At 40.9% G+C, this 26,722-nt stretch overlaps 1 protein-coding gene and 1 pseudogene across 2 annotated transcripts; both read right to left on the reverse strand.

Moving 5' to 3' along the window:
- Window positions 1–217: 217 nt before the first annotated feature.
- Window positions 218–7,262, reverse strand: LOC124858490 (annotated as a pseudogene).
- An 8,374-nt stretch (window positions 7,263–15,636) lies between these two features.
- LOC124858295 (leukocyte elastase inhibitor-like) lies at window positions 15,637–23,570 on the reverse strand. Of its 2 annotated transcripts, none has more exons than XM_047350282.1 (9): window positions 23,462–23,570; window positions 21,608–21,789; window positions 18,714–18,854; window positions 18,370–18,487; window positions 17,744–17,886; window positions 17,403–17,480; window positions 16,751–16,837; window positions 16,491–16,671; window positions 15,637–16,374 (listed from the first exon to the last, which is right to left on the reverse strand). In XM_047350282.1, exons 1-9 carry the CDS (start codon window positions 23,553–23,555, stop codon window positions 16,148–16,150), a joined length of 1,251 nt encoding a protein of 416 aa, XP_047206238.1. In that variant the 5' UTR covers window positions 23,556–23,570; the 3' UTR covers window positions 15,637–16,147. The 2 variants fall into 2 exon arrangements, with proteins under 2 accessions (XP_047206238.1, XP_047206239.1); XM_047350283.1 differs by lacking the exon at window positions 23,462–23,570 and adding an exon at window positions 22,926–23,080.
- Between the last annotated feature and the right edge of the window lie 3,152 nt (window positions 23,571–26,722).

A 26,722-nucleotide genomic window follows, 5' to 3' on the forward strand; every position in this document is an offset into this window, starting at 1 on the left:
GTAAAATCAATATGTGCAATATCACAATCATCCACTGCTTTGATGCAATATTTGGCTGATTAAAGTCAATTATACATATTTCAAGCACCATGTCTTCATGCTCTGCATGCTAATAATATATTTGACCAGCTGGATGAACGTTTGCTGCCCTCTACGCTTTCTAACTAAAGAACAGCAGCATTAAATGCAACCTTTCATCATGCAGACACAAATCTCACTAAGCGGAGCAGAAGGGGCCAGCAAAGAAAATACTAAGGGTGCGGTTATGGTGGATTAAGAAGAGAAAGGGTGGTCGGCTTTGAAGAATGAACACAACGTAATACAGTAATATATTCCTTTTGGAGTGGTGGCAGCAGCAGCTTCAGTTCCCGCCTCGTTCACATCCACAAATGTTTTGTGGGAGACTTTGGACAGATAAAGCTCCTCGTTACCAGACATTCCTCTCCCAGTTAAGACAAGAAACATTGTATGATTACAAATCATATATCTATAAACATATAATTAGAGACAAGCACTGCAAATTAGCCACGGCTACAAGTGCTATAGTATATGTCATGTAAAATGTATATAGTTGTCCCTATCAAATGATAGGGACAACTATCATACCATCCTCATGGAGTCGGTTTCTAACTGTTTGTGCAGACACATGCACATTTGTGGCCTGCTGGAGGTCATCTTGCAGGGCTCTGGCAGTGCTCCTCCTGTTCCTCCTTGCACAAAGGCGGAGGTAGCTGTCCTGCTGCTGGGTTGTTGCCCTCCTACGGCCTCCTCCACGTCTCCTGGTCTCCTGGTGTACTGGCCTGTCTCCTGGTAGCGCCTCAAGGCTCTGGACACTACGCTGACAGACACAGCAAACCTTCTTGCCACAGCTCGCACATTTCAGAAAACACTTTTACATTTCCGAAAACAAATTTACATTTCCGAAAACAAATTTACATTTCATAAACAAATTTACATTTCAGAAAACAATTTAACAAGATGCGAAAAAAATGTACATTTCAGAAAACAATTTAACAAGATGTGAAACAAATTTACATTTCAGAAAACAAATTTACATTTCAGAAAACTAATTTATATTTCAGAAAACTAATTTATATTTCAGAAAACTAATTTACATTTCAGAAAACACTTTTACATTTCAGAAAACAAATTTACATTTCAGAAAACTAATTTACATTTCAGAAAACTAATTTACATTTCAGAAAACTAATTTACATTTCAGAAAACACTTTTACATTTTAGAAAATCAACCGGAAAGGGAATGTACCAACGCCGAGGCTGACCCGGAAGTCAGCCACAGGGGCTGCATCCTTCGAAGGCCGTATTTGTAGGCCGATTATGTTACAGCGCGGCGACGAAGGCTGTCCCAATTCATGAATCATTCCGAGCAAATGCTGCAGACAAATGTGTCCTTATTTTGCCCGATTTGAAGGATGAGTTGTGAATATCCTTTGCGGCCCATCATTTCCCATCATTCATTGCGGGTCGAAGCGGATTGGTCAAGCAGGGGAAGCCATGGCGGACCATAGCAACAAAAGCTGTGAGTAAATTGTGGAAAATTATACTTTCTGTGACACAAATTAAGTCCTACAATGTTTTTAGTGCGGGAATATAACTATGTAGACGTGAAATATCTGCTTGATTTATCTAGACATCGCTTAATTTCAAATGTGCTCCGACGTGTTTGGAGTTTTCCGTTCCCGGCATAGTAACCGGCTCGCCTCGCCAGCCCTACCGGCGGTGAGGTGAGCTAGCTTAACACAAGTGATTTCTAACAGTTTATGTTATTATTTTAATTGTTACTGAAAATCGATTTAACATTTCAGGTGATATTAAGGTTAACCAGAATAAATGGACAGTTTTATGTAATATAACTGTATCGCTGGAGAGTGTGATTGAGAATAAATAAGCTTTACAATATGAATTTTTAATGAAGAAATGTGCTACATGTTTTAAAAGTTTATTTATAATTCAGTTAACATTATAATTTCTGATTCCAGGTACAATCCAGAGACAATCATGTTCAGGTAAAAAATATGTTTGATTTAACTAGCCAATAAACAAAGAGATAGCAACTTTATGGCTAATGTATGTTGACATATATATATATATATATATATATATATATATATTATAAACAACAACTTTCAATTTTAAGATAGATGGGAATTATAAAGTATTTGATCCCCTCTGGCTGTTCTTAGATAATTATATAATAATGCAGTGTTTTTGGTGTATTAGTATCTACTTGCTTTGATCACTTATAATATCCAGAAGCATGCCTTAAAAATAACGTGTTTTTCCATCTCCATTCTTCCCTTTTCTAGACCAGACCCCTTTACTGCAGGATCAACCTGAGTGTCCCAGTCCTGAAACGCTTCTTCAACCAGGAGGACACCAGGCCTGATTTTCAGCTGAGCAGAGAGTCTCTGGCAGTGCTGCTTAATCTTTTGCACCAGGACAGGCGACATGGATGGGTGCTACTATTGAGACCTTGGTTTTTCTTTTCTGGCTGGCAAGTGGCACATCCTACAGAGTGGTCTGCAGAGTGTTTGGGATGCCTCGCTCTACTGTCCATCGCATCGTCCACAGAGATCGTGGCTATTCGTCACCAGGTCATCTACCTTCTAAATACCCCTGTTTGCAGGGCTGGCACGCCAGAGCTTTTCTTAAAGCTGTGGGTGCAATATATGGCTGCCATATCCGCTTCAGGTGTCCAAGCAGCCCTGATGGTCAGTGCTACAGGAACAGGAAACTCTTCCCTTCCATAATCCTGCAAGCAGTTTCTGAGAGCCATTTTATTGACACGTATGTGGGCTGGCCTGGGTCAGTGCATGATTCTAGGGTGCTCCGCCACAGTCCACTGTACAGTTTATCCTCCTCCAGGGCATTTTATCCTTGCTGATGGAGGGTACCCATGCCTCCAATATCCACTCCCCCTCATCACTCCCTACAAGAGGACAAGACAAGATGTAGGAGCCCAGCGCTTTAACAGCCATCATTCCAAAAACACGCTCTATAATAGAGCGTGTTTTTGGAATGATGAAAACCAGATTCAGGGCCATCTTCCTGCAAGCGCTGGAGGTGCATGACACCTTTGTACCTCACGTAAGTTTTGACCTAGATCCATTTTATATATACATTATACATAATATATACACATACGCACCCTCTTTTAAATTGTTTTCAGGTCATAACAGCATGCACCATCCTCCACAACATCTGCCTTGGTGCTGGGGATGTCATGGCCCCAGAGGATGACCCAGAGGAGGCTGTAGAAGAGGATGAGGGTGAGGTTTGGACTGAGGCAGTCAGCGGTGCTCTCTGGCAGGACCAGCTTTCAGCTGAGGTGTCCACCCTGGAGGAGGTACCACCAGAACATGACTACTGTGTCAGCCAAGTATAATATTATAGATGTGATTAATGTTTGAGGGGTATAACTAATTGTAATATTTTGTGAGCACCATCTTCTAATTCTGCATTTTTCCGATTACCTCTTAGTGATGTGGCAGCAGTCAATTCAGCCAGCCCTTTAAACCCACTTGATGGACGATGACGTGGACAGCGGAGAGAGGCATCACAAACATCTGCAGACCACCTGTGTGATGCTTCGCTCACCATCCAGAAAGACTAACCACAGATCTGAGTTGAAGCGTCCATCCAAGTCTCTGACCTTGCGAGAGATTTAGCCACATCTCCAGACTTTCTGTTCAGAAAGACATCTGCCTCTTTGTTCTGTTGAAGAGGTTTTTCCAGGAACTGGTCACTCAGGTTGATCCTGCTGTCACCATTGTAAATACTTGTACATAGTTTTATTTTATGCCTTTTGTTTCTTGTAATCTTGATCTGTTTGAATGTTTTCTTCCCCCATTCTGTTTAAAGTGCTGTTTGTATTTTTCATAATAAATTCTGTTTATAACTTTAAATGAAGTTGATGTATTGTTAGATCAAATGTAAATAACATTAGTGACAAAAACAATTTTGAAATTTATTAGAACACCTTAAAACTTTAAGAAACAATCTGAACAAAACTTAATATTTCTTATGTAGCATCTTATTTTGGTGCCATTCTTTGGAAAACAGTCTGTCCATTCTCTGTGCCCTCATGTCCTCCCTAATCAACTCCATCATCTCCTCATCTCTGTTCCTCTTTCTTTTCTGACCCCTTCCTGCTGGCTCACTGTCTTCCTTCTCCATCTGGTTGCCCACCGCTCTGCTTGGCCCTGGAGTGTCCTCAGGGATGGAGGCAATCAGGACAGGAGGTGTTGTGGAAGACCTCTGTCCCAACACCTCATCCATAAGGACAAACCAGGGCCAAGTAGCAGCAGTGGACTTTTCATCCTGACCCTGGATACTTACAATCCTAAAGTTAGATGGAATAAGAAAAAAAATAATAATTGACTAAACAGAGAAGCCAATAAAACATTTAGAAATATTTTTGTATTTGTGTGTGACATGAGAACTTCTGAACATAATCTAAATTCTTTTTTTTTTTTTCAAATTGTCCCACATTGTTTTGTCCTGCAAAGGGGGTGACCTTCCCCTGTTGGTCCATCTTCTCCAGAATTGTCCTAAACCGAAAGAAGGATGTTAATCACTGGATGGATATTTATGAAAGTTAGAAAGATAGGAGTTACTGAAACTGGACAGAAACTGACTGCAAAGAATGTTGTTATTGTACCTCCAAGCCACGGTGGCTGAGTTTTTAGCTCCAGTAAAAAGGTGGTGGTTCTCACCCCTGAGCTTAATAAACTGGCCCGTCTGCTCCTTTGTACCTAAAAAAAAAAAAATAATATGAAAATACCCAAAAAAAAAAAAAAAAACATCTTGCTTAATATCAGAGCAAAAATAAAGCCTTTTTTAATTTCACATTTGTCTTCATTTGAAGAAAATATTTCTATGCAAATGTCTAAAACAAGCTCTTTCAAACTTTTCACTTCTTTACTGAGATTCACTTACATTTGGAGGTGTATTCCTCGTCGGGTTTACCTGGAATCAGAAATTATAATGCTAACTGAATTATAAATAAACTTAAAACATATGGCACATTTCTTCATTAAAAATTTATATTGAAAAGCTTATTTATTCTCAATCACACTCTCCAGCGATACAGTTGGATTACATAAAACTGTCCATTTATTCTGGTTAACCTTAATATCGCCTGAAATGTTAAATCGATTTTCAGTAATGTTGAAACAAACACCGAGACGACTTCGGAGCTTCTCACTGGGCACATGGCTTTTATTAAAACACATGAAAATGGGCAGCGCCCCTGTTTACAGTTTTTTCACACATATAGTTACGTACACACATTTTCCTGCCTACCATATTAGGACATGTTCCGGTCTCCCAGCACCTGCACTCTGCTTTTCTGCTGATATGAGAAGGGAGTGCTTGGCCCGTTAATCTTTTTCACATCCTTTTCCTACTCCTACAGTTCTTCAGTATTTTTCTGCTTCACCACACTCAAGGCCAGGTTTGTGCAACAACACTTCTACAGGCCACAATGTCTTATACTTACATTGGTTATACATTTTATTTCCCACACTGGTTATGAACATAATAATAATAATGTACACACATAATATATCTCCAAAGTAACAATTAAAATAATAACATAAACTGTTAGAAATCACTTGTGTTAAACGTTCACTGTGATGACTGCCAGCGGGAGCTTGGTGCCGATAGTCCGGTCAGATCTCTACCGGGCTATCTCACCTCACCGCCGGTAGGGCTGGCGAGGCGAGCCGGTTACTACGCCGGGAACGGAAAACTCCGAAAACGTCGGAGCACGTTTGAAATTAAGCGATGTCTAGATAAATCAAGCAGATATTTCACGTCTACATAGTTATATTCCCGCACTAAAAACATTGTAGAAGTTAATTTGTGTCACAGAAAGTGTAATTTTCCACAATTTACTCACAGCTTTTGTTGCTATGGTCCGCCATGGCTTCCCCTGCTTGACCAATCCGCTTCGACCCGCAATGAATGATGGGAAATGATGGGCCGCGAAGGATACTCACGACCCATCCTTTAAATCGGGCAAAATAAGGACACATTTGTCGGCAGCATTTGAGGGAGTCATGATTCATGAATTGGGACAGCTGTAACGTAATCGGCCTACAAATACGGCCTTCGAAGGATGCAGCCCCTGAGGCTGACTTCCGGGTTGGTACATTCCCTTTCCGGTTGATTTTCTGAAATGCAAATTTGTTTTCTGAAATGCAAAAGTGTTTTCTGAAATGTAAATTTGTTTTCTGAAATGTAAATTTGTTTTCTGAAATGTAAATTTGTTTTCTGAAACGTAAAAGTGTTTTCTGAAATGTAAATTTGTTTTCTGAAATGTAAATTTGTTTTCTGAAATGTAAATTTGTTTTCTGAAATGTAAATTTGTTTCGGTACTTGTAAAAGTGTTTTGCACCCCCCGGCCACCGTAGTTTTCCCTCAGAGAGTACAGAGCAATAAATTGGCGTCCTGGGGCCTAAATCTAAAACATGACAGAGGTCATTGCTGCAGCGTCTGTGCGCAGCTGTTTATCCAAGCTCGTCTAAAAACATGTATTGGCCTTCTTCTACATGTCTCACCAGAGAAGTCACACTTTGACTCATTAAAAGCATCCACAATGCCCATGCTTCTCAGGACTTTGTTCAGGCCAAACGTCTCCTCCATCTTGAACCGAGAAAACCTCACATCCTCACGGCGTTTCATCTTGTCTGAACGAGTCCATATTGTAAATTTCTCATAGGTTAGATGCTTTTCCAGCTTGATGGACGATATATCAATCATCAGATGTATCAGTATGAATAAAGAGTTTCACCAACCTGTGTGACTGAGAGAATCTTACCTTCTCCAGACCCTGTATCATCTTCTATCTCTTCAGGTAGAAAAGATGAGCATGCTCAGCTCCTTCCCATCGTAAGGCATCTCCAGGATCTATCCAGCAAAAGGTTTCAGACAAACAAAAGAATCACTCATAATTACTCGTACTCGTCGTCTTCCGCTTATCATAATTAAAGAAAACCAAATAGATTTGAACATATTTTACATATTAATGATCAATACAATGAAAAAAACAAACCTGTTTGTTATGTTCCATGTTTTGCTCACAGTTACCTTGCTGAGTTTAAACTGAGCCCCCCTAGTGTCACATCTGGTTCATTCCAAGCAGCCCAGAAGTATAAAGCATTAACCAGGACCATCCTGGTCATGTTGTCCATCTTGTCCTCAGCCACCATATCTCTGATTTTACCAGGTGACAACATGGAAACAACAAGGAACAGGTGAGAACTAACACCACAGAGACTGCAGACTGCATCTGATCCGCCAGAAAGAGTTCATGATCTTTAGATTGCCTCATCATTATTGTGTGAGATGGGCAGGGTCACAGAGAAGATTGGAGCTGTTGTACAGAGGCTCACTAATGAAGGAAAAACTTAGTGTAGAAGGTCTGAAACATTTAAAATATGCAGAGTAGGAGATCCATGAAGATCCATGATCCATTCATCAGTTAAGGGAAATGCCTACTTTTACAATTTAGTTTTATATTTAAAATAGACACACTGCAGTTGACTCTGTATACCTCTGACATCTGTCTGGCTGTGCTGCCTCTGGCTTACTCTCCCTTACCTGCAAACTACATGCATCTAACACAGAGAGATTTCTCTTGCACCATCACGCACCTCAATAAAAAAAAAACATACACCTGTATTTTTGCCTGTGGAATGTCAGAAAGTAGAGCATAACTGAGCAGCTTTTTAAATGGTGATTTCATTTATTAAGGGAAAAAAGCTATCCAAACCAGCCTGGCTCTTTGTGAAAATGCAATATTTGGTCCGATTTCACAAGCCTTTCACAGGGATGATCCTGATTTGACTCACAAGATCAACAAAATAATCTCTTAACCTTTATGACAACATGAAATCACGCACATCATGCCCCGATCTAATGAAAATGAAGAATTGATACGAGACAAAGTCAGCGATGTCTATAAACAGTCCTAAAACCCAGGTTTTGGGGATTCCAGTGAACCACAGTGATAATCACACACAGAGGAAATATGGAACTGTAGTTTTGTGTCCCAGCAGACATACAAAATCACTCCAAGAGTGTAACTGCAGCTCATCAAGGAGGTCACAAAAAGAAATGAGAAAATTTAGAGCTCTGCGGGTCTCAACTGCGTAATGCCAGCGTTCATGATTTAAAATACAAGGGCTTGGCAAGAATACTAACATTCCAAAGTGAAAACCATGGCTGCAATAAACGTCTTGATGATCCCAGGTACCTTAAGGGAAAAAAGTGAAACATTCTGAAAGGTGTGTATGTGGTTACAGTTGGTGTATAAATTACTTTTTAACTTGCAGTAATTGATAGAGCCATGAACTCCACAACTGAAAAACGCACAAGGATCATTTCTGGGCATTAGTTAGTGACTCCAAACCCAAGCCCACTTGGGTTCTGCAGCAGGACAATACAATTCAATTCAAAGATACTTTATTGATCCCCGAGAGGAAATTAGAATTCCAGTACAACCCATCCAAACATACATCATGACACAAGACAAAGGGGGGACGGGTCACCGAGGCTTTGCTGCCCACTCACAGGCGCTGCCCTTGCTAGATGAGAAAAGAGGCCACATTAGGTAAGTAGAGGGAAAAAAATCATATTTCACACTTTATCCTTTGCAGGATATGTCATGGTATGACATCCTTGGACTTGGTTTGTGTTTTTGTATTAACAGTTCTTAGGTCTATGTTTTCCTTTATTGTTAATTAGTTCCACCTGTCCCTTATGCCTCCATGTCTCCTTGCCACACCTGTTCTTAGTTCCTGTGATTACCTGCCTTTGTTTTCTCCCTGTATATTAGTTGGTCTGTGTTTGATGTTCCCTGCTGGTTCCTCTGTCACTATTCCTCGTTCACTACCCCTTGTTTATGCTCAGTTTTGCTACGTTACAGAACTATGTACACATGTAAGTTTTTGGCTCGACTCATGTTTGTACTTGTTAGATTATGTTACCTTTTGGAGACCTTTAATTAAAGAAAAGTCTTCCTCTCATCATGCGGCTGCCAAGCTCTTATCTGCACTTTGGTCCGATCCAAACCCAGAACGTGATAGGATACAGTTTGAGATTGCAAAAAACCTCAGCACAAAGAAGCAACAAGTTTACAAAACAGCATCATGCTGGGAACGGTGAAGGTGGTGTGAGGGGGTGCGTATGTTTATCTTGAGCATGTGTGTGTGTGTGAGTGAGTGTGTGCAAGTAAGTCCATGAAGCACTGTCCCAGAGGCCATTGTCCTTGATGGTATGGATTGGAATGTTCATCAACCGGCCACAAAGTTCTGAGCAGGTCCTCAGGGAAGGGAGGGGGCAGAGGGAGCAGAGCGTCATGTTTACATAACTTCCAGGAGAGGTTGAAGATAGCCAGCCATCAAGGCCGTGCAGGGGAGCCAGATTCAGAAATACAATAATTATTTGGGTCAGGCTGACTCTTAATTTTCTGTCAGCCTTGAGAGTCTCGCTGGTGCTTCTCAAAGGGCGAATCCAAACAGCCAAATTCCTGGTCATTTCCGCCAGATCCGAGCAAACAACTTTCTCCAAGATTTATCCCATTTCACCCCTGAGTCCAGAAACCGCAACCTGCCTGCGATCCTGTGTAAGGATCACATCCAGTCTGCTGTATGCTATGTTGATTTGAAACAATGGTTGAGAAATGGATTTGTGACTGCAGCACAGAAGCCAATCAAACATGAAAATTAAATGAGATTTATGGCTCGAGAGAGCCTTGTTGTTGCCTAAAAAAGTAGCAGGTTATGCACGCAGCTTCAATTTAGTAAGTGTTAAAGCTGAGAACTTTGAACATCTAAACTTGGAAAAAATCAAACAACATTACAAAAGGGGTTCTCCCCTTGAGGAACTTACTGTGTGGAAGAGAAAAGGCCCTGGTGATAAAAGTTGTGAAGTCACCTAACATGAGAGAACACATTTCGGAAGATGCACATGGAACATCACATGTTGGTATTTTGCAGGTGCCTATCAACCTGGAACAATGGTGGCACCCATATTTAAAAGATATGGTGAGAGAGAAGATCAGGAACTGTTCTATTTGCAGACAATTTAATCCAAAACCTACTGTGCATCCATTTCCAGGTAAGTTTAAAAACTACACCCAACCTGGGAAGGAGATCATCATTGACTACACAGACATGGTATCCACAGCAAGAGGATATAGATACAGGTTGGTCTGTGTGGATGGATATTCAGGATGGCCTGAGGCATGGCTCACAAGAAAGGAAGACAGTAAGTATGTGGTAAAATGTTTAATTAATCATTACATTCCCAGACATGGCTTCCCGGAAAAGATAAGATCTGATAATGGAACTCATTTCAGGAGCAAAGATCTGCAACAGGTGGAGCAAATGTTGGGACTGAAACATGCTTTTGGTACAGTATATCATCCTCAATCCCAGGGCAAAGTTGAAAGAATGAACCAAACATTGAAAACAAAATTGGCTAAAATCTGTGCACAGACCAAATTAAATTGGGTGGATGCTTTGCCAGTTGCTTTAATGTCTGTCAGGATGTCTGTTAATCAGTCCACAAGTTACACCCCACATGAACTACAGACTGGGAGAGTCTTCCCGGGACCAGCACAGCGGATACCAGGACAGACAGGTGAATCGGCACAATTATCTTCTAACACGTTCTTTAATGAGTTGCAGACCCTAGCGGACCTGAGAGAACAAAAGGCCCCCCCTGTGGTACCAGGGGTCAACTGGGTCTGGCTTAGGGTCATCAAGCGGAATTGGCAGGAACCCAGATTCACAGGCCCATTCCAAGTCCTGGAAAGAACATCTCATGCGGTTCGTCTGAGAGGAAAGGAGAAACCTGGTATCATTGGAGTCAGTGTGCACCAGCTGAGGAGCCTACAAAGTCACAGGCACCAGAGGTGTCATAAAGGGGCATAATAAATCCCCTGGAGGCTCACCGGTGTGATCGCACTGAGCTGAAGAGGATTTATCCACTCCAGAGACTTTTTCTTTTGGTTTTCAAGAGGATTTATCCACTACAAGGAGTCATTAGATTCAACTAATCAACAGATAAATTCAGGACTGGGAATAGGAACATATGTGACTCTTGATTTTGATTATGTGATTGTTGTTTTATGTACTTGATGTATGACTTTGAATCAACATTATGACCTTCACAGTGTGTGAAGGTTATAAGCTCCTGGGCTAAGTGGGATTGATCTGATGTAAAGAATGAAAATGGTGATGCATGGTTGGGGTGTTAGTTGTAAATGGAAATGTGGGGGAGGAGGTTTAATAATGATACTTGTGGGAATAATTGTATTCTTGGTGTGTGATGTTTTCCAGAGTGGTGAGCACCCCTTCAGTCCCAATTTCCACAGCCGTCGTCATCTACTCCGGAAAATGACTGAAATATCGGACACATGCATTAAAAGACATGGAGGTATTGAACTAGATTATGTACTTGGCTCAGACACCACATTTCAGTTTGATCTCTATTCTGTGTTTACATGTGAGGGCAGTGAGCTAGCCTGGACTAAATATAATGTGTATCTGAGTATCTATCAGAAAGGTGCGGTGGATGGTATGGAGAACATCGGCATGCCAGCCCAGGGTTTTGTCATTTGGGACACTAAACAGGGACGAATACTGTCAGATAATCCATATGCAGAAACATTTCAGCATCTGGTGACCTTGGCTAGAGGACAAGCGAAGGGTAAATTGACAACTGGAGGTATTAATCCAATATTACTCAGCATTGGAAGAATACAGACCAACCCCTACCACAACCCTAATATTACAATAAGGCCACCTACTCTTAGATGTGGAAATATGAGTTCCGGATTTTATATGTAATTAGGAGTAGATTTGCCAGGATGGCTTGCACGAGATCAGGGTAGAATTGTTAGAATTAATCTTGTTTCTGGCCAAAGGTGGTAAAGTGAAAACCCCTGTGGTTCAGATAGACTTTAACACCTTAATCCCGGAAGATGTTATCCAAGGGGCTCTGGGATTTACAGAGTCCAATTTGTGGTTAACATAGATGGCTCAGACAGCATGTGAGTCGGCCATGAGCAATTGTATAGCTTGTGCGGCTGCTAGACCCACTTTGGTCAATGTACCTGCTCCCATATATGAGAACGCGGATCCATTAGGATTTAAATGCATGATTCTGTTAACTCATGGTAAAGAAAACCCTGCTTGTCATACCTTAGCAAAGGTGTTTAGCAATAGCTCACTGGTAGGCCCTTTTTCTCCTCAGATTGAGGGATATGATTATCCCTGTTTCAATTTTACAGGGGTTACTGAAGAACCACACTTACAATTGGGAATTGTCTCTCCATCGTGGTGTAACAAAACTTACCCAGCTGGCACTGTAGGACACTGGGTCCAAGAAGGTTTATATTACTATTGTGGTGGAAGTGTTTTATTACCCCAAATTGCCCCTAGGGCAGTAGGAAGCTGTGCAATGGTGCGGCTAGTGGCTCCCTTACTGCTGTGGGGGTAGAAATCACCACATGGAGGAATGGTGAGGAAGACCAGATCCTTTGATTTTATGGACAGCTCATTAACTTATATTGATGCAATTGGTATTCCACGTGGGTTCCTAACAGGATAAATTGGTTGATCAAGTGGCAGCTGGGTTTGAAAATTTACCGGTAATTTCAGCAGTTTTTCCTGTAACCCCAAATAAAAATGTAGACAGGATCAATTACATACATTACAATGTCTTAAGGTTGGCAAATCTGACACGAGATGTGGTTGAAGGGTTGGCAGAACAGTTGGCGCCTACTTCTCTTATGGCTGAGCAGAATAGATTGGCTCTGGATATGTTGTTGGCTGAAAAGGGGGTGTGTGTACAATATTTGGTGACATGTGCTCCAATTCTGCTCCAGATGGTTCAGTGACCCGAGCATTAGAAGGCTTGCGTACTAAGGAAATGCATGAATATTCAGGAATTGGCGGGAGACTGGAGGGGTGGTTCACCAACACCTTTGGTAGGTATCTCATTGCTGAATTCATTGTCTGTATTTTTGGTATTCTAGTAACGTGTGGATGTTTTTGTGTGCCATGTATTCGCTCCCTTACAGTAAGACTCATAACGTCAACCATAGAAAAAGGGCACGCACTCATGCAACTCCATATAATATGATGCGAAATGTTGTTACTTGTGGGGCTGCACGGTGGTGCAGTTGGTAGCACTGTTGAAGGTCCTGGTCCTGGGTTCAATTCCCGGCCTGGGGGCTTTCTGCATGGAGTTTGCATGTTCTCCCCGTGCATGCGTGGGTTCTCACCGGGTACTCCGGCTTCCTCCCACAGTCCAAAGACATGCCTGTTAGGTTAATTGGTAACTCTAAATTGCCCTTAGGTGTATGAATGAGTGTGTGCATGGTTGTTTGTGTGTTGCCCTGCGATGGTCTGGCAACCTGTCCAGGGTGAACCCCGCCTCTCGCCCATAGACTGCTGGAGATAGGCACCAGCTCCCCTGCGACCCACTATGGAATAAGCGGTAGAAAATGACTGACTGACTGACTGTTGTTACTTGTTGGACAACTTGTTTGCTGAGTATTGGACTATCTGCACGTTGTTGGACGTCACTGTGCCCCTCCAATGGCATCGGCCATTTTGTACCCAGGACAGCCCGCTCCTACATATCCCATCGAGCATTGCGACTGATATGACTGGGCGTCCCAAGTCTGACGTCACAGGACGCTATATAGGAAGGCGCTCATGTTTGAAAACTTGCCTTCTGCTAGAAACCGGACTAGTGACTGAAGTGCGCCAAGGGCACGCACTCATGCAACTCCATATAATATGATGCAAAATGTTGTTACTGAAGGTTGGGAATTAATGACCCAGTTGTAATTCATGGCTTACCTTTGTCACTTCGCAGAGTACTAATCTTTTGGTGTGCATTTGTTACTTATCATTCCTATATTTTTTAATATTGACCTCTTTTGCAGAGGTCAAAAGGGGGAATTGTTGAGAATTAAAATCATGTACTTTCATGATATTAGTTTAGTTTGCATGTGGGAACATTAAACTGAGATTTAACATGAGTGAGCCTTGAGGAGAGATCACAGATCACAGCAGGAGTCAGGATGGAGCAGGGGTGAAACAGAGGTTGGAGGTTCTCAGCAGCTGCAAGCAGTGAAAGCTGGCTGTAGGGATAATAAAGCAATAAATGTCAACTTTTGGGCATGGTATAGATACCACAAGGGAGCTTGGCTGATTTACATCACCAGACTGCAAAAAGGGGAAGGCACAGTCAGTAAGCTTTGAAGTCAACGGTATAAAGATGTACTGGAACTTGTAATGACATAAATTTTCTTTCTTTGTGTTATTCTGTATGTATTCATTTTGCATTAGAAATCATTGGACTTATTATCTTCCAAATTAAGCTTGACTCCCCTATATCTGCACACAGGTTACACACATAGTTAGTTTATATTCTACATTACACACATAGATAGTTTATATTCTACAATTCCTACATTTTTGAGATGGGATTATGCAAATTGACATACTCAGAACAACTTTGTTGAGTTGCATTATGCCTTATGTGAGAGATGTGCATGTGGAAGTTTGTTTTTAGGAGGGTAGATTTTATTTCGATTGAGTATTTTGCAACAAAAAAAAGCAAATATTAAAAAAATTGACCTTAGCATGCTGTTTTATAAGTAAAAACTATGTTTAAAGCAACTTTAATTGTACAGAAAGGTCTGGAAAGCAGCTTTAACAAAAACATTATCAATTGCTCCCCTCATCTCATCATCTATTAGATTCAAAAGCTCTGGTGGAGCTTGTCCCATACCTTAGGACACACAGAACAATGACAATTACTTAAAACTAAGCCCAAAATTATTCAAAGCCCCTGGTAGATTTAGATTTAAATTTATTTCAGTTCAACCAAGAAGTTTCTTTCTGACAGGAAATGGGATTGGTGTCTCTCAAAAAACAATCAAGCAACGTACGATGGTCTGAAAATGAATAACATGTTTCTATGAATAACTGCTGACCATGCAAGTTTCCACTGGTATTTTTGACAATTGATGTTTGGTGATGAACTCCAAATGTTTGAGGTTGGAAGGCCCCCTGGCCACCACCCTAATCTTTAGCTCTATCCACAGATTTAAGTCAATTCTCTTGTTGAGCTGGATGTTAATATTACTTTGAGTCAAAGGAAATATATCAGTAAAAATGAATAGATTAAAATAAATCTAAATATGCTGAGGGTATGAATAATCTTTGGCTTAGTTGTACAGAGTATGACCACTTTTCTTTCTGCAACATATCATCAATTTTTACTTTTAATATAATAAACTATAAAAATTATTTAAGTAATAATAATTTAAATAATTTAACATCAATGTTACATTATTTGTGCAGCAGTTGGAATAATTTGTTTCTCTGCCTTAAATAAAAGCAATTTACATTTTTACATTGTTTAAATATTTTGTATGAATACTGCAGAATTTAAGCTTCTTATACAGTGAGAATCCCATGCTGCCCACCCCCAGTGGCAAGAAAACATCCTTGATGTCACATTTACCACATCTTACTCTATTCCACAAGGTCTGCTTTCAAATAAACTATATGAGACAGCAGGTTTGCAAGTCAAACCTTTATTTGTCATTTAAAATCCAGAAAAGCTTCATGCATATGGTCACTTCTCTTTGGTTCTGCATCAAGTGTAAACAATTATTTATTCTAATATTTTGTGAAGATGAAGTGCAAATGATGTTGCAACCATGGGGTTAAGTTGTGTTTATGCTGCCAGTTGATGAAAAGCCAAGTCCTTAAAAAAGGACACATGATATAAAGTAGCTGCAGCAAACAGAGCTATGCAGGCATTACAAACATGGACAAATACAACCTGCAAAGGATAATGTTGGGTTAAACAGTGTGAGAAACTGACATTTTAGCAAGGCACATAAAAGGAGGAAACCATCCAACTTGTATGCACTGGTGTTAAATTTACAGGATGGAAACCAGAGGAGGGATTAGCAAGAGGGAGCTCTGAACCAACTCTGCTTCCTCGGTCCAATTAATTTCACTGCTGTTTTAACTGTGTTGTAACCTCCCTCCTGATCAGGAACGTTGCTCTAAATGACCGGTGCTCATACGGGTGAGCAGTAGCGACCAGCGAAGAGAACGGTCGTGGAGGGGTTGTGTCTGATGAAGAAGAGGAAAGGATGGTCCGCGATGAATTTGGCAGGAATCATGGCGCAGTGCAGCATCATGACAGCGGCGGTGGCAGCAGCAGCCTCAGTTCCCTCCTCGTTTACTTCCACAAAGGCCTTGTGGTAAATCTCTGACACAAACAGGTCATTGGCAGGAGACATGCCTGTCAGAGCAGAGAGGGACAGAAACGTTTAGATGATACCAGACTAACACAGGGAGTCGGAAAAAACATCAGATGCTGGATCATGTGTGAGTGGAAGGTCTAGAACCGTTTCCCACCGGAAAAGTCACTATTTCCTTGGTCGAAGGCGTCCACCATGCCCATGCTCATCAGGACGTTCTTCATGTCATATTTTTCGTCCATCTTGAACCGAGGCAGGCGCACCTCGACCTCCTTTACATTCATCATGTCTGGACGGGTCCATTCCATGAACTTGTCATACGTCAACTCCTGCTCCAGCTGAGTTTGGACACAAATCGATTAATTCTTTGTGCTCTTTTTGTAGGTCTGGGTTTGGGTTCGCATGCCAAAGTCATACCTTCTCCAGACCAGTTGTACCCTCCATGTCAGAGGGTAAAAAGATAAGCATGCTCAGCTCCTTCCCTTTGTACGGCATCTCCAAGATCTGTTAAACAGGGGATTTAAAATATTATAGTAAAACACCAGAAGTAAAGGTCTCAACTACTATTTTAACTTGAGTATTAATGTATTATAACCCCTATTCAGTATTTAGTTATAGATAACTAACTTAATAGTTCTTAGTAAACTGTCTTTGATATCCTTGGATCTGTATACATTGCCTTTCAATGATATTTTTACCACTTGAGCCTTTTTTAATTTCTGACATTAGAACCTCAAACTGTAATTTTTTGGATTGGGATTTTAGACAACAGATCAACAACACCCTGTCCGGGCTGAAGAAAAGCATCACCACAGCATGATGCTGCCACCACCATATTTCCCAGTGAGGGTTTATGCTTAATAAAAGAGCATTGTTAGCTTTCTGCCACATGTAGCGTTTTTGTTTGGTCTCATCTGACCAGGGCTTCTTCCACGTTTGCCGTTTCTCTTGCATAAATCGCTGCAAACAGGACTTCTGCTGGGTTGGCTCTCATTCAAAAGTGGCCATGTTACGACCACTTTGCACAAAGTTGCCTTGCCCCACCTAAGCTGTGACTTCCTGCAGTTACCTGGCAGTTGACTTCAGAGATGAAGGTCAGGGGAAACTTTGACTCTTGGTACATCATCTTCACCGGCTTTGTGTCATTCTAAAAACAGGAGAGACAGAACAAGACATTGTATGCTTGCAGGTCAGTAAAAAAGCTGCTGATTATATTTACATGAGATATAGAGTATACAAAAAAAAAACCTAAGTGTTGAAAACATACAAAGAAAACATATGTCAACTTGAAATATTTTTCTGCATTGTAAAGAAAACAAATTTAGTCTACTGAGCTGATGGGTCCTTCTCCTCCACACAGACTGAGATCAGGTTACTGAACAGAAGAGGTTTGTCCAGCAGCAGCGTTACCTTGTTGATTCGGAACGGAGCCTCGCGGGTGGAGCTCTCCTGAAACTGCTTGTTCCAGTTGCCTTTGAAGTAGATTGCATTGACCAGCACCAACCTGGTCATCCCGCTCACTGCATCCATACCCAGGATATCCTTAATTTTACCTAGTGACAAACAAATGCAAAGAAAAGACATATGGAAACATATTAGCACATTAATTAAGCACATAGATAAACAAAATGAACAAATAAGTATACAAACAAACATCAATAAAATATAGAAAAAACAAGTAGATAATTAAGCCGATATGAGAAACAAACAAAAAGAAACAAATACAGAAAAAAACAAATAAATGATCACAAATAATAAAAAAACTATCTTCATTCCAACAGCATTTTTCCTAAAAGCAAAAGGAAGAGATGCATAAATAATATTTGCTTAGAACTTTCAACAGTAATTAAATATGAAAATTAATGTAATGATGGAAAAACTGCAAAGGTGGGACTAAATAACAGGAAACAAAGAAATTTAATTTGTTCAAACAAAATCATTAATTCATTGTTTTATGCTTTGTTCAGGCTAAACTTTAATTTCTTTTTCTAGTGCATTTAGGATTAGGGACACAATGAGGAGTGTGTCTGATCCACCTTGTGTCTGCTTCTCCACCCAGTTGTTGATGTTGACCCTGGCTGCTTCGGAGTTTTTGGAAAAGTCCACCGTCTCCAGTTCTGCTTCATAGTGCTTCCTACTTTTCTCAAGGAAATCCTGAAACAAAGCAGCTGGAATTATAAATTATTCCCACAATCACTGCTTGACTCATATCCTGATCTGGTGCCTACTCCACTGTTCCAAGGGCTTAAGCTCTCCTCTTTTCTCCTTTCATTCAATCTGTCTTAATGTGTAGACAAAGCCACACACGCTCAGGAACATTTACACACACACACACACACACACACACACACTAGTGCTGAAAGGAAACTGCCACACATACCTGAAGAAACTGGTAGGACTGCTCTCCGTAGAGTCTGTTGGCGACACTCAGGGCATATGGAGCACCTGGCTTGTTGAGCTCTCTCAGCAGCAGGGCAAAGCTGGAGTGGACGTCGTCCTGAATATTCAGGGTTTTCAAGGTCTGCGGATGAAATAATGCAGTTGGATTTGTTGAACCATGCACAGACCACTCTACAACATAAGAAAACAGACTGGTTTTCATGGTCATCTTGTTTATTAAGTGATGAGAGGATTTATTGGAACTATAAAGAATAACTACAGTGGTAAAGACAATAAAGTTGAGATAAAACATCTTGAGTTTTTGCCTCATCACTTAATAGATGAAGTTATACATTTATGTAGCATACCATGCCTTGCAAAAGTCTTCATATGCCTTGAATGTATTTACATCAACCCACAAACTTTAACGTGTTTTATTCTGATTTTATGTCATAGCCCAGAACAAAGTACTACCTAATTTGTAAAGGGCAGGTTAAAGATATGTAGGTCACTGTATATTTATTTTTATTTTACAAATAGAAATCTAAAACGTGGCATTCATTCATGTGTACTCAGCCTACTCAGTCATTTCATTGTAACAGAATTACAGCTGTGGATCTGGACTTTGACTGGGCCACTGGAATGCATACATATGCTTTGATCTAAACCATTCCCATGAAGCTCTGGCTGGATCTTTTTGTTGATTGTCCTGCTGAAAGGTTACTGTCCTCGACAGTCTTATGCTTATTGCTGCCTCCCACATGTTCCATCCATCTTCCATTAACTCAGACCAGCTTCCCAGTCTCTGCTGAAGAAAAGCATTCCCATGGCATGATGCTACCGCCGCCATGTTTCAGGATGAAGATGGTAATGTCCAAACCTTGGGATATTATCGGTCAGTCACGAACTCCGGTCTCAAAAACGTATCAGCAGGTCAGACAACTGCCATTACAGGAACCTTGTAACAGTTTTGTATGCACACAGCTGCTACCAAGTAAAGGTAGGAGGCAGTACTTCACTAATGATCGTCTTATGTGAAACACACTGAGAACAGAAGATGCAAAGTGTTTTTATCTTAAGTAACTTTCTGATAGAAAAGTACAGCGCTGTAAAACAGACTATTTTTGTTGTTAACAATTGGTTATTTTGACATCGGATGTTCCTCTAACCACAACTAATGTAGGTCCAACTAATCTGGATTTAAACCCTGTCCAGATTAAGATGAATATTTAGAGAGTTGGGCATTATATATATATATATATATATATATATATATACAGGGGTTGGACAATGAAACTGAAACACCTGTCATTTTAGTGTGGGAGGTTTCATGGCTAAATTGGACCAGCCTGGTAGCCAGTCTTCATAGATTGCACATTGCACCAGTAAGAGCAGAGTGTGAAGGTTCAATTAGCAGGGTAAGAGCACAGTTTTGCTCAAAATATTGAAATGCACACAACATTATGGGTGACATACCAGAGTTCAAAATAGGACAAATTGTTGGTGCACATCTTGCTGGCACATCTGTTACAAAGACAGCAAGTCTTTGTGATGTATCAAGAGCCACGGTATCCAGGGTAATGTCAGCATACCACCAAGAAGGACGAACCACATCCAACAGGATTAACTGTGGACGCAAGAGGAAGCTGTCTGAAAGGGATGTTCGGGTGCTAACCCGGATTGTATCCAAAAAACATAAAACCACAGCTCCCCAAATCACGGCAGAATTAAATGTGCACCTCAACTCTCCTGTTTCCACCAGAACTGTCCGTCGGGAGCTCCACAGGGCCAATATACATGGCTGGACTGCTATAGCCAAACCTTTGGTCACTCATGCCAATGCCAAACGTTGGTTTCAATGGTGCAAGGAGCGCAAATCTTGGGCTGTGGACAATGTGAAACATGTATTGTTCTCTGATGAGTCCACCGTTACTGTTTTCCCCACATCCGGGAGAGTTACGGTGTGGAGAAGCCCCAAAGAAGCGTACCACCCAGACTGTTGCATGCCCAGAGTGAAGCGTGGGGGTGGATCAGTGATGGTTTGGGCTGCCATATCATGGCATTCCCTTGGCCCAATACTTGTGCTAGATGGGCACGTCACTGCCAAGGACTACCGAACCATTCTTGAGGACCATGTGCATCCAATAGTTCAAACATTGTATCCTGAAGGCGGTGCCGTTTATCAGGATGACAATGCACCAATACACACAGCAAGACTGGTGAAAGATTGGTTTGATGAACATGAAAGTGAAGTTGAACATCTCCCATGGCCTGCACAGTCACCAGATCTAAATATTATTGAGCCACTTTGGGGTGTTTTGGAGGAGCGAGTCAGGAAACATTTTCCTCCACCAGTATCACGTGGTGACCTAGCCAGTATCCTGCAAGAAGAATGGCTTAAAATCCCTCTGACCACTGTGCAGGACTTGTATATGTCATTCCCAAGATGAATTGACGCTGAATTGGCCGCAAAAGGAGGCCCTACACCATACTAATAAATTATTGTGGTCTATAACCAGGTGTTTCCGTTTCATTGTCCAACCGCTGTATATATAGGTCAATTATTTTGGGAGAATCTTGTGGCAAGCACTGCAGGACCTTCTTCAACATGCGGGAGTGGCATGTATATTGAATCTTAAATAAAAAAAACCAGGTATATCGTTAGAAGTAACTGAAGCCTTATACTATCTACCATCTATTGCAGCAAGGTAGTAACACCTGATAATGTTTTAACAGAACCTCACTTCATAGATTCTGGAGTATCTGCTCTGCCTCAGTGGTGCTGAGTAAATGTGGGGAATTCAGTCACTACTATGCTGATTAAAAATGTTAAATTAATGTTAATGCGCTGGTTTAAACAGGTTGAGCAGGTGTGCACGTTAAGGTGCGCTGTACCTCTGACATCTGGGCAGATGTGTTGCCTCTGGCTCCCAGCATCACCATGGCCAGGGCTGAGGAGATGCTGAAAGGAGAGAAGAAGACGTTTGCAGTGTTGTCGTTGTCCCCCAGCTTCCTGAGCAGAGCCAGAGAGAAGCTGGTGTTGGCTGTAGCCAGAGGGGTTGCTGCTGCCATCTTTCCTGCAGGACAATAAAAGGACGGGACGGAAGTTTTTTTATACTAGCATTAAGAGTTTCATTCTGCTTTCAAACCAAAGTCCACTAAAAAATGATCAAATGACAAATCCATCAATTAACTAGTTCTATTTATATGGATGCTGGTCTTAAGCTTGAAGCTCACATTAGAGCTGTTGTAAAACCCACCTTTGTCACTTAAGGCAGCTAGCCAAAGTAAAACCCATTCTTTCTAGACAGCACTTTGAATGCATTTGTGACCACGCGGCTGGATTACTGTAATGCACTTTATATAGGAACTAGTGATTCATGCATTTCCCAGCTTTAGAGGGTACAAAATGCTGCTGCACGTCTTTTATCAGGTACTCGGAAATTTGACTTCTTTACACTGGTTGCCAGTACATTTTAGGATTCATTTTAAAATCCTTTTATTTGCTTTTAGAGCTCTTAATGGCCTTGCCCCTCCCTATTTGTCTGAGCTGTTACATCTTTACACACCCTTCCGTTCCCTCAGCTCAGCTGACCAGTTGTTTCTGAGGCTGCTAAAGACAAAGCGCAAACTCAGAGAGGACCGTGGTTTTTCTGCAGCAGCTCCAAAGCTATGGAATGACCTTCCTTTGGGCAGAAGACAGGCCTCTTCACTTGCTGTTTTTAAATCCCTTCTTAAGACCCATCTCTTTTCTTTGGCTTTTGGCACAATCTGAGATGTTTGACTTTGTTTCAATGTGTTTATATTTTAATTATTTTGTTACTGCTTCTATATTTCACCTTCTCTACTTTATGAGTGTATTGTATTTTATGATTTTGTATAGCACTTTGGTCCTGTGGGTGTTTAAAGTGCTTTATAAATATAGTTGGTATATGGTATGGTATTTCAACCGCGCAACGCAAATAATCCTCAGACATTTGTTTTAAATGGACAACAATAGATGGATTAAGCCCAGAAGACTCTTTTGTGAATCAACCACTCGAGCAATATGAAGATAGTTGTTAAACTACAAAAAACAACTACTAATAAACTAAAAACTATCACAGAGCATTTTAAAACTCTAATAATGAGTAAAAGCGCAGTAAAATCGTTGCGACAGAAAACAACGAAAAACAAAGCTTCTCATAGACTAAATGACACATATTATACTGACCGTCAGATGCTCGTCCTATGTTCCTCAGAAAGATGGAGTCACATGAAGGATGTAGATTGAAACACCGGGGCTTTTATCTCTGAGAAGCCGACACGCCCCGTTACGCACAGAAAATAAACATCCGCAAATGGCCTGGGTATCGAATCCGAAAGGGTAGGAGAAAAAAGGCTTTGGCCTGAGCTGAGAAAAAGCTTTTTGATTACTACTTCTGCTAATATTAATATTAACAAGAAGCACAACAACTAAATAATTCTTAATTTCTATTGAAAACAAATACTGATAGCGATTTATGTAAATGGAAAGATGAGCAAAGCTGTAATATTCTTGAATGAAATGAGTTTTGATTGTTTACCATCACTGTTATGAGTTCTACAGGAAGCATAACAAAATGTAGCCAGAAAGCAAAATAACAACAACGTTAATAATAACTGAGCATGTCAAACAGAAACGCAGTTTCCGTTCATCATAAGTCTGATCGTTAGGTAGACTGGAGAAAACCCTCCTGCCTTTAGCAACACCTAGAAAATCATACTTGCCTCTTGTTTCCAAAAGTAGATTTCCTTCGCCCACAGTCCTGTTGGAGTTTCTCTCTGACTTGCTTTTGAAGGGTCTACAACAAAGCGAGTTCATCCTCTTTGACAGCAGAACCTAAAACTGGGCTCAGAGAGACAGGACTCGTGAGGTTAGATATGATGCTCTGTGCGCGTTCACGTCAGAAGTGGGCGTTTCGTGATGAGGTCTCATTCAGATCAGCTGATTGTATTAAAAGTTTTAATACGTTCTTTTTAAATGCCAAAAAATGCTTTATTAGTAAAGCATTCATTTGTGGTAACCCTCTATGCCATGACGTTGTATTATTTATAAGAGCGCAAAAAACAAAAACAAAAAAAATCATCCGGCTTTTGATATAACAATCAATTAATCAACTAGATCAACCAGATTAAGATTTATACAGGGCTGATTGTAGGAGCCATAAATGAAATTGGGCTGGTTGTAAGATGTTTGATTGGATTTGGAATTGTGTTTTTTTGCTTATTTTGTTGCGGTTTGTTTGTTAATGTGTGGGTCAACTGGAGATGGGCGGAGTTCAGGTGATTGGGCATATCAATCCACCTGCCTGAGTGTCAGGAGAGAGGAGAGGGGGTGTGTGGGCCGCTGTATGTTTTGTTGACCGCTAACAATCGAAATTTTTGAGATTTGTATTCGTTAAGTCATATGTTTGGACACGTTATTCTAAGTTGTTTATTTTTCCTTAAATATCGTAATTAAAAGCCATTTACTTTCGACCTTAGTGGATTCTTTTTCTATGACGAGCGCGTCGGACAAGGAACGGCCCAACTACAGCCACTCAGCGGCTTCTTTGTCTCCTGAAGTCGCTGCCATATTGTCAACAATAAAAACGGCATTAGGAATCGGCAGCAAGCAAAGGATGGATTACAAGAGGATCAAAGTAATCAGGCTTTCAACACATCATACGGAGGTATGTTAAGACTCTTGGAGCAGCAGACTGCGAACATTATTGGAAACCAGGTAAGCGCACCTGTGGATGAGTGCCTAAAGCTGTTCATGAACGCCAAAGGATGTGGCTTGTGCAGTGCTGACTGCTTGTCTACGAAGATTGATTACCTGCCGAGATGTGCAAATGAGCTTACAAGGATCCTGTTGTGATGAAAATCCTTCCATCTTAAGTGACATTTTTTTTACGCTGTAAATGAAACTGCTGCTGTGATCAGTTTTATTGGATGACTGGTGACCGGTGGATGTTATGATGCAACAAGCGTGATGATGTCGGGGGAGGACTGTGGGTCGGACCAAAACGCAGAACAGAGCTCGGTAGCCGCCCTTCTGGATGACTAATTCTCAATGGTGTCTCATTAGCTGCCTTTATTTATTAAAATAATATTTAAAGAAATATTATTAAAAACGAAAAGAGCCAAATCTTTCTAATTCCAGAAAAGTTTGTACCGGAGTTTTAATGTTGTTTCCATGGCTGTGGATCCCAACAGCCCCCAATAAAAACTGATGATGTAACATTACTTCAGGAATACAGTCTTTTCCTTAGAGGATGTTCTAATGCAATGGAGGAAGTACAGTACCTGGATGAGTTGGACATCCCAGTCAATATCATTGGTCATAAAAAAGTTCCCATACAAACTGCGGGATAAATGGAGGACTACAGCCTGTGAACTACAGGAGAGACGCAACCAGAGAGCTAACTTTACTGATATTGTCAACTTTATTGAGTGAAAATCTTAAGTGACCCTGTATTTAGAAACATCAGTGATGCTCCATTATCAACAATGAATAAATGTGTGAACAAACAAGGATCACATCCTCATGTTAAGGTAAAAAGGAGTAGATTTGCTATAGATGTTGCTCCACTGGAAAAAGAACATGTGAAAGTAAAGGAACACATTCTGACAGCACAGAGAAAGTGTTTTTGTTGTGGAGAAGGACATGCTCTGGTTTCATGTGCACAATTAGAACAAAAGACCCACAGAGAGAAGATTGGCTTCTTGATGGAGAAAGGCATCTGTTTTGGCTGCTTGTGTATTGGACACATCAGTAAAGATTGCAGGAAACAGATAACCTGTGAAAAATGTGGGCTTAAACATCCTACTGTATTACACATTCTGCCAAAAGAAAACAAAAACGCCTCCGATTTGATGAATGAGAAGCCGAAGGTTGTAGTAGACAACACACTGGTCTCAAGTGGCTTAACAGGGGCTGGTCATAAGGATTGCAAACTTCCCATTGTTCCAGTGAAAGTCAAAGCAAAAAAAGGCAACAGGATTGTTTCAACTTATGCATGTTTGGATCAGGGTACAGCATTCTTCTGTACAGAGAACTTGATGCACAAGCTGGGACTCACTGGAAGTAAAACTCATACTTTTAAGGACGATGGGACAAGAAAAGATTGTGAGTACCCATCTCGTTACGGGTTTGGAAGTGGCCGGGCTGAGAGAGGACAACTTTTGTGAGTTGCCTAAAACATATACCCAGGAGTGCATGCCTGTACATAGAGGAAATATTCCTACACAAGAAGATATACAAGCCTGGCCTCACCTGAAACATGTTTCTCTTCCTGAGATAAAGGCTGACATCGAGTTGTTGATCGGAATAAATGTTCCTAAAGCTTTAGAACCTCTGGAAGTCATACGTAGTGTTGGTGACGGTCCTTATGCAATCAGTTAATGGACCACTTACAGGAGAAAGTGCATGCGCAGTGTATGAGGAGCTGCCAGAGTTAACACTAAACAGACTCAGTAGTGAATTTGGAGGAGCTCTGGCAGCAACAGTTCAAGACAGATTTTCCTGAATGTAACACAGAGGAGCACCATGGATTATCCAGAGAAGATCATAAATTTATGGAATCAGTTACAAGCTCTGTAAAGCGACATGATGGTCATTATCAGATTGGCTTACCTTTGAGGGAGAAGGATCTTATAATGCCAAACAGCAAGAAGATTATGGAGCAGCGGGCTTTACAGCTGCAGAAGAAACTTCAAAAGGATTCATCCTTTTACGCAGACTACGTTGCCTTCATGGATCACCTTATTATCAAAGGCTTTGCTGAAAGGGTACCTAACGATGAACTATAAGTAACAGATGTTCTGTTTTGGCTGAAATTCCTGAAAGTCATCGAGCCAAGAATGTTCAGAGGTTGGACATGAACATAGATTCTTTGCCTGTGGAGAGAGTGCTTGGAGTTGAATGTTGTATTCAGTCAGATGCATTCAAATTTAAGATCATAATCAAAGACAGACCATTGACCAGAAGAGGAATTTTGTCCATCG

The sequence above is a fragment of the Girardinichthys multiradiatus genome, chromosome 21 (genome assembly GCF_021462225.1).
Source record: "Girardinichthys multiradiatus isolate DD_20200921_A chromosome 21, DD_fGirMul_XY1, whole genome shotgun sequence".
NCBI lineage: Eukaryota > Metazoa > Chordata > Actinopteri > Cyprinodontiformes > Goodeidae > Girardinichthys > Girardinichthys multiradiatus.

Coding starts and splice junctions, on each gene's coding strand:
- LOC124858295 (XM_047350282.1), bottom strand. CDS start 23,555: ATGAACTCGCTTTGTTGTAGACCCTTCAAAAGCAAGTCAGAGAGAAAC. Junction 18,488..18,713: donor AGTCCTACCAGTTTCTTCAG/GTATGTGTGGCA, acceptor GCTTTGTTTCAG/GATTTCCTTGAGAAAAGTAG. Junction 17,887..18,369: donor GGTGGAGAAGCAGACACAAG/GTGGATCAGACA, acceptor GTTTGTCACTAG/GTAAAATTAAGGATATCCTG.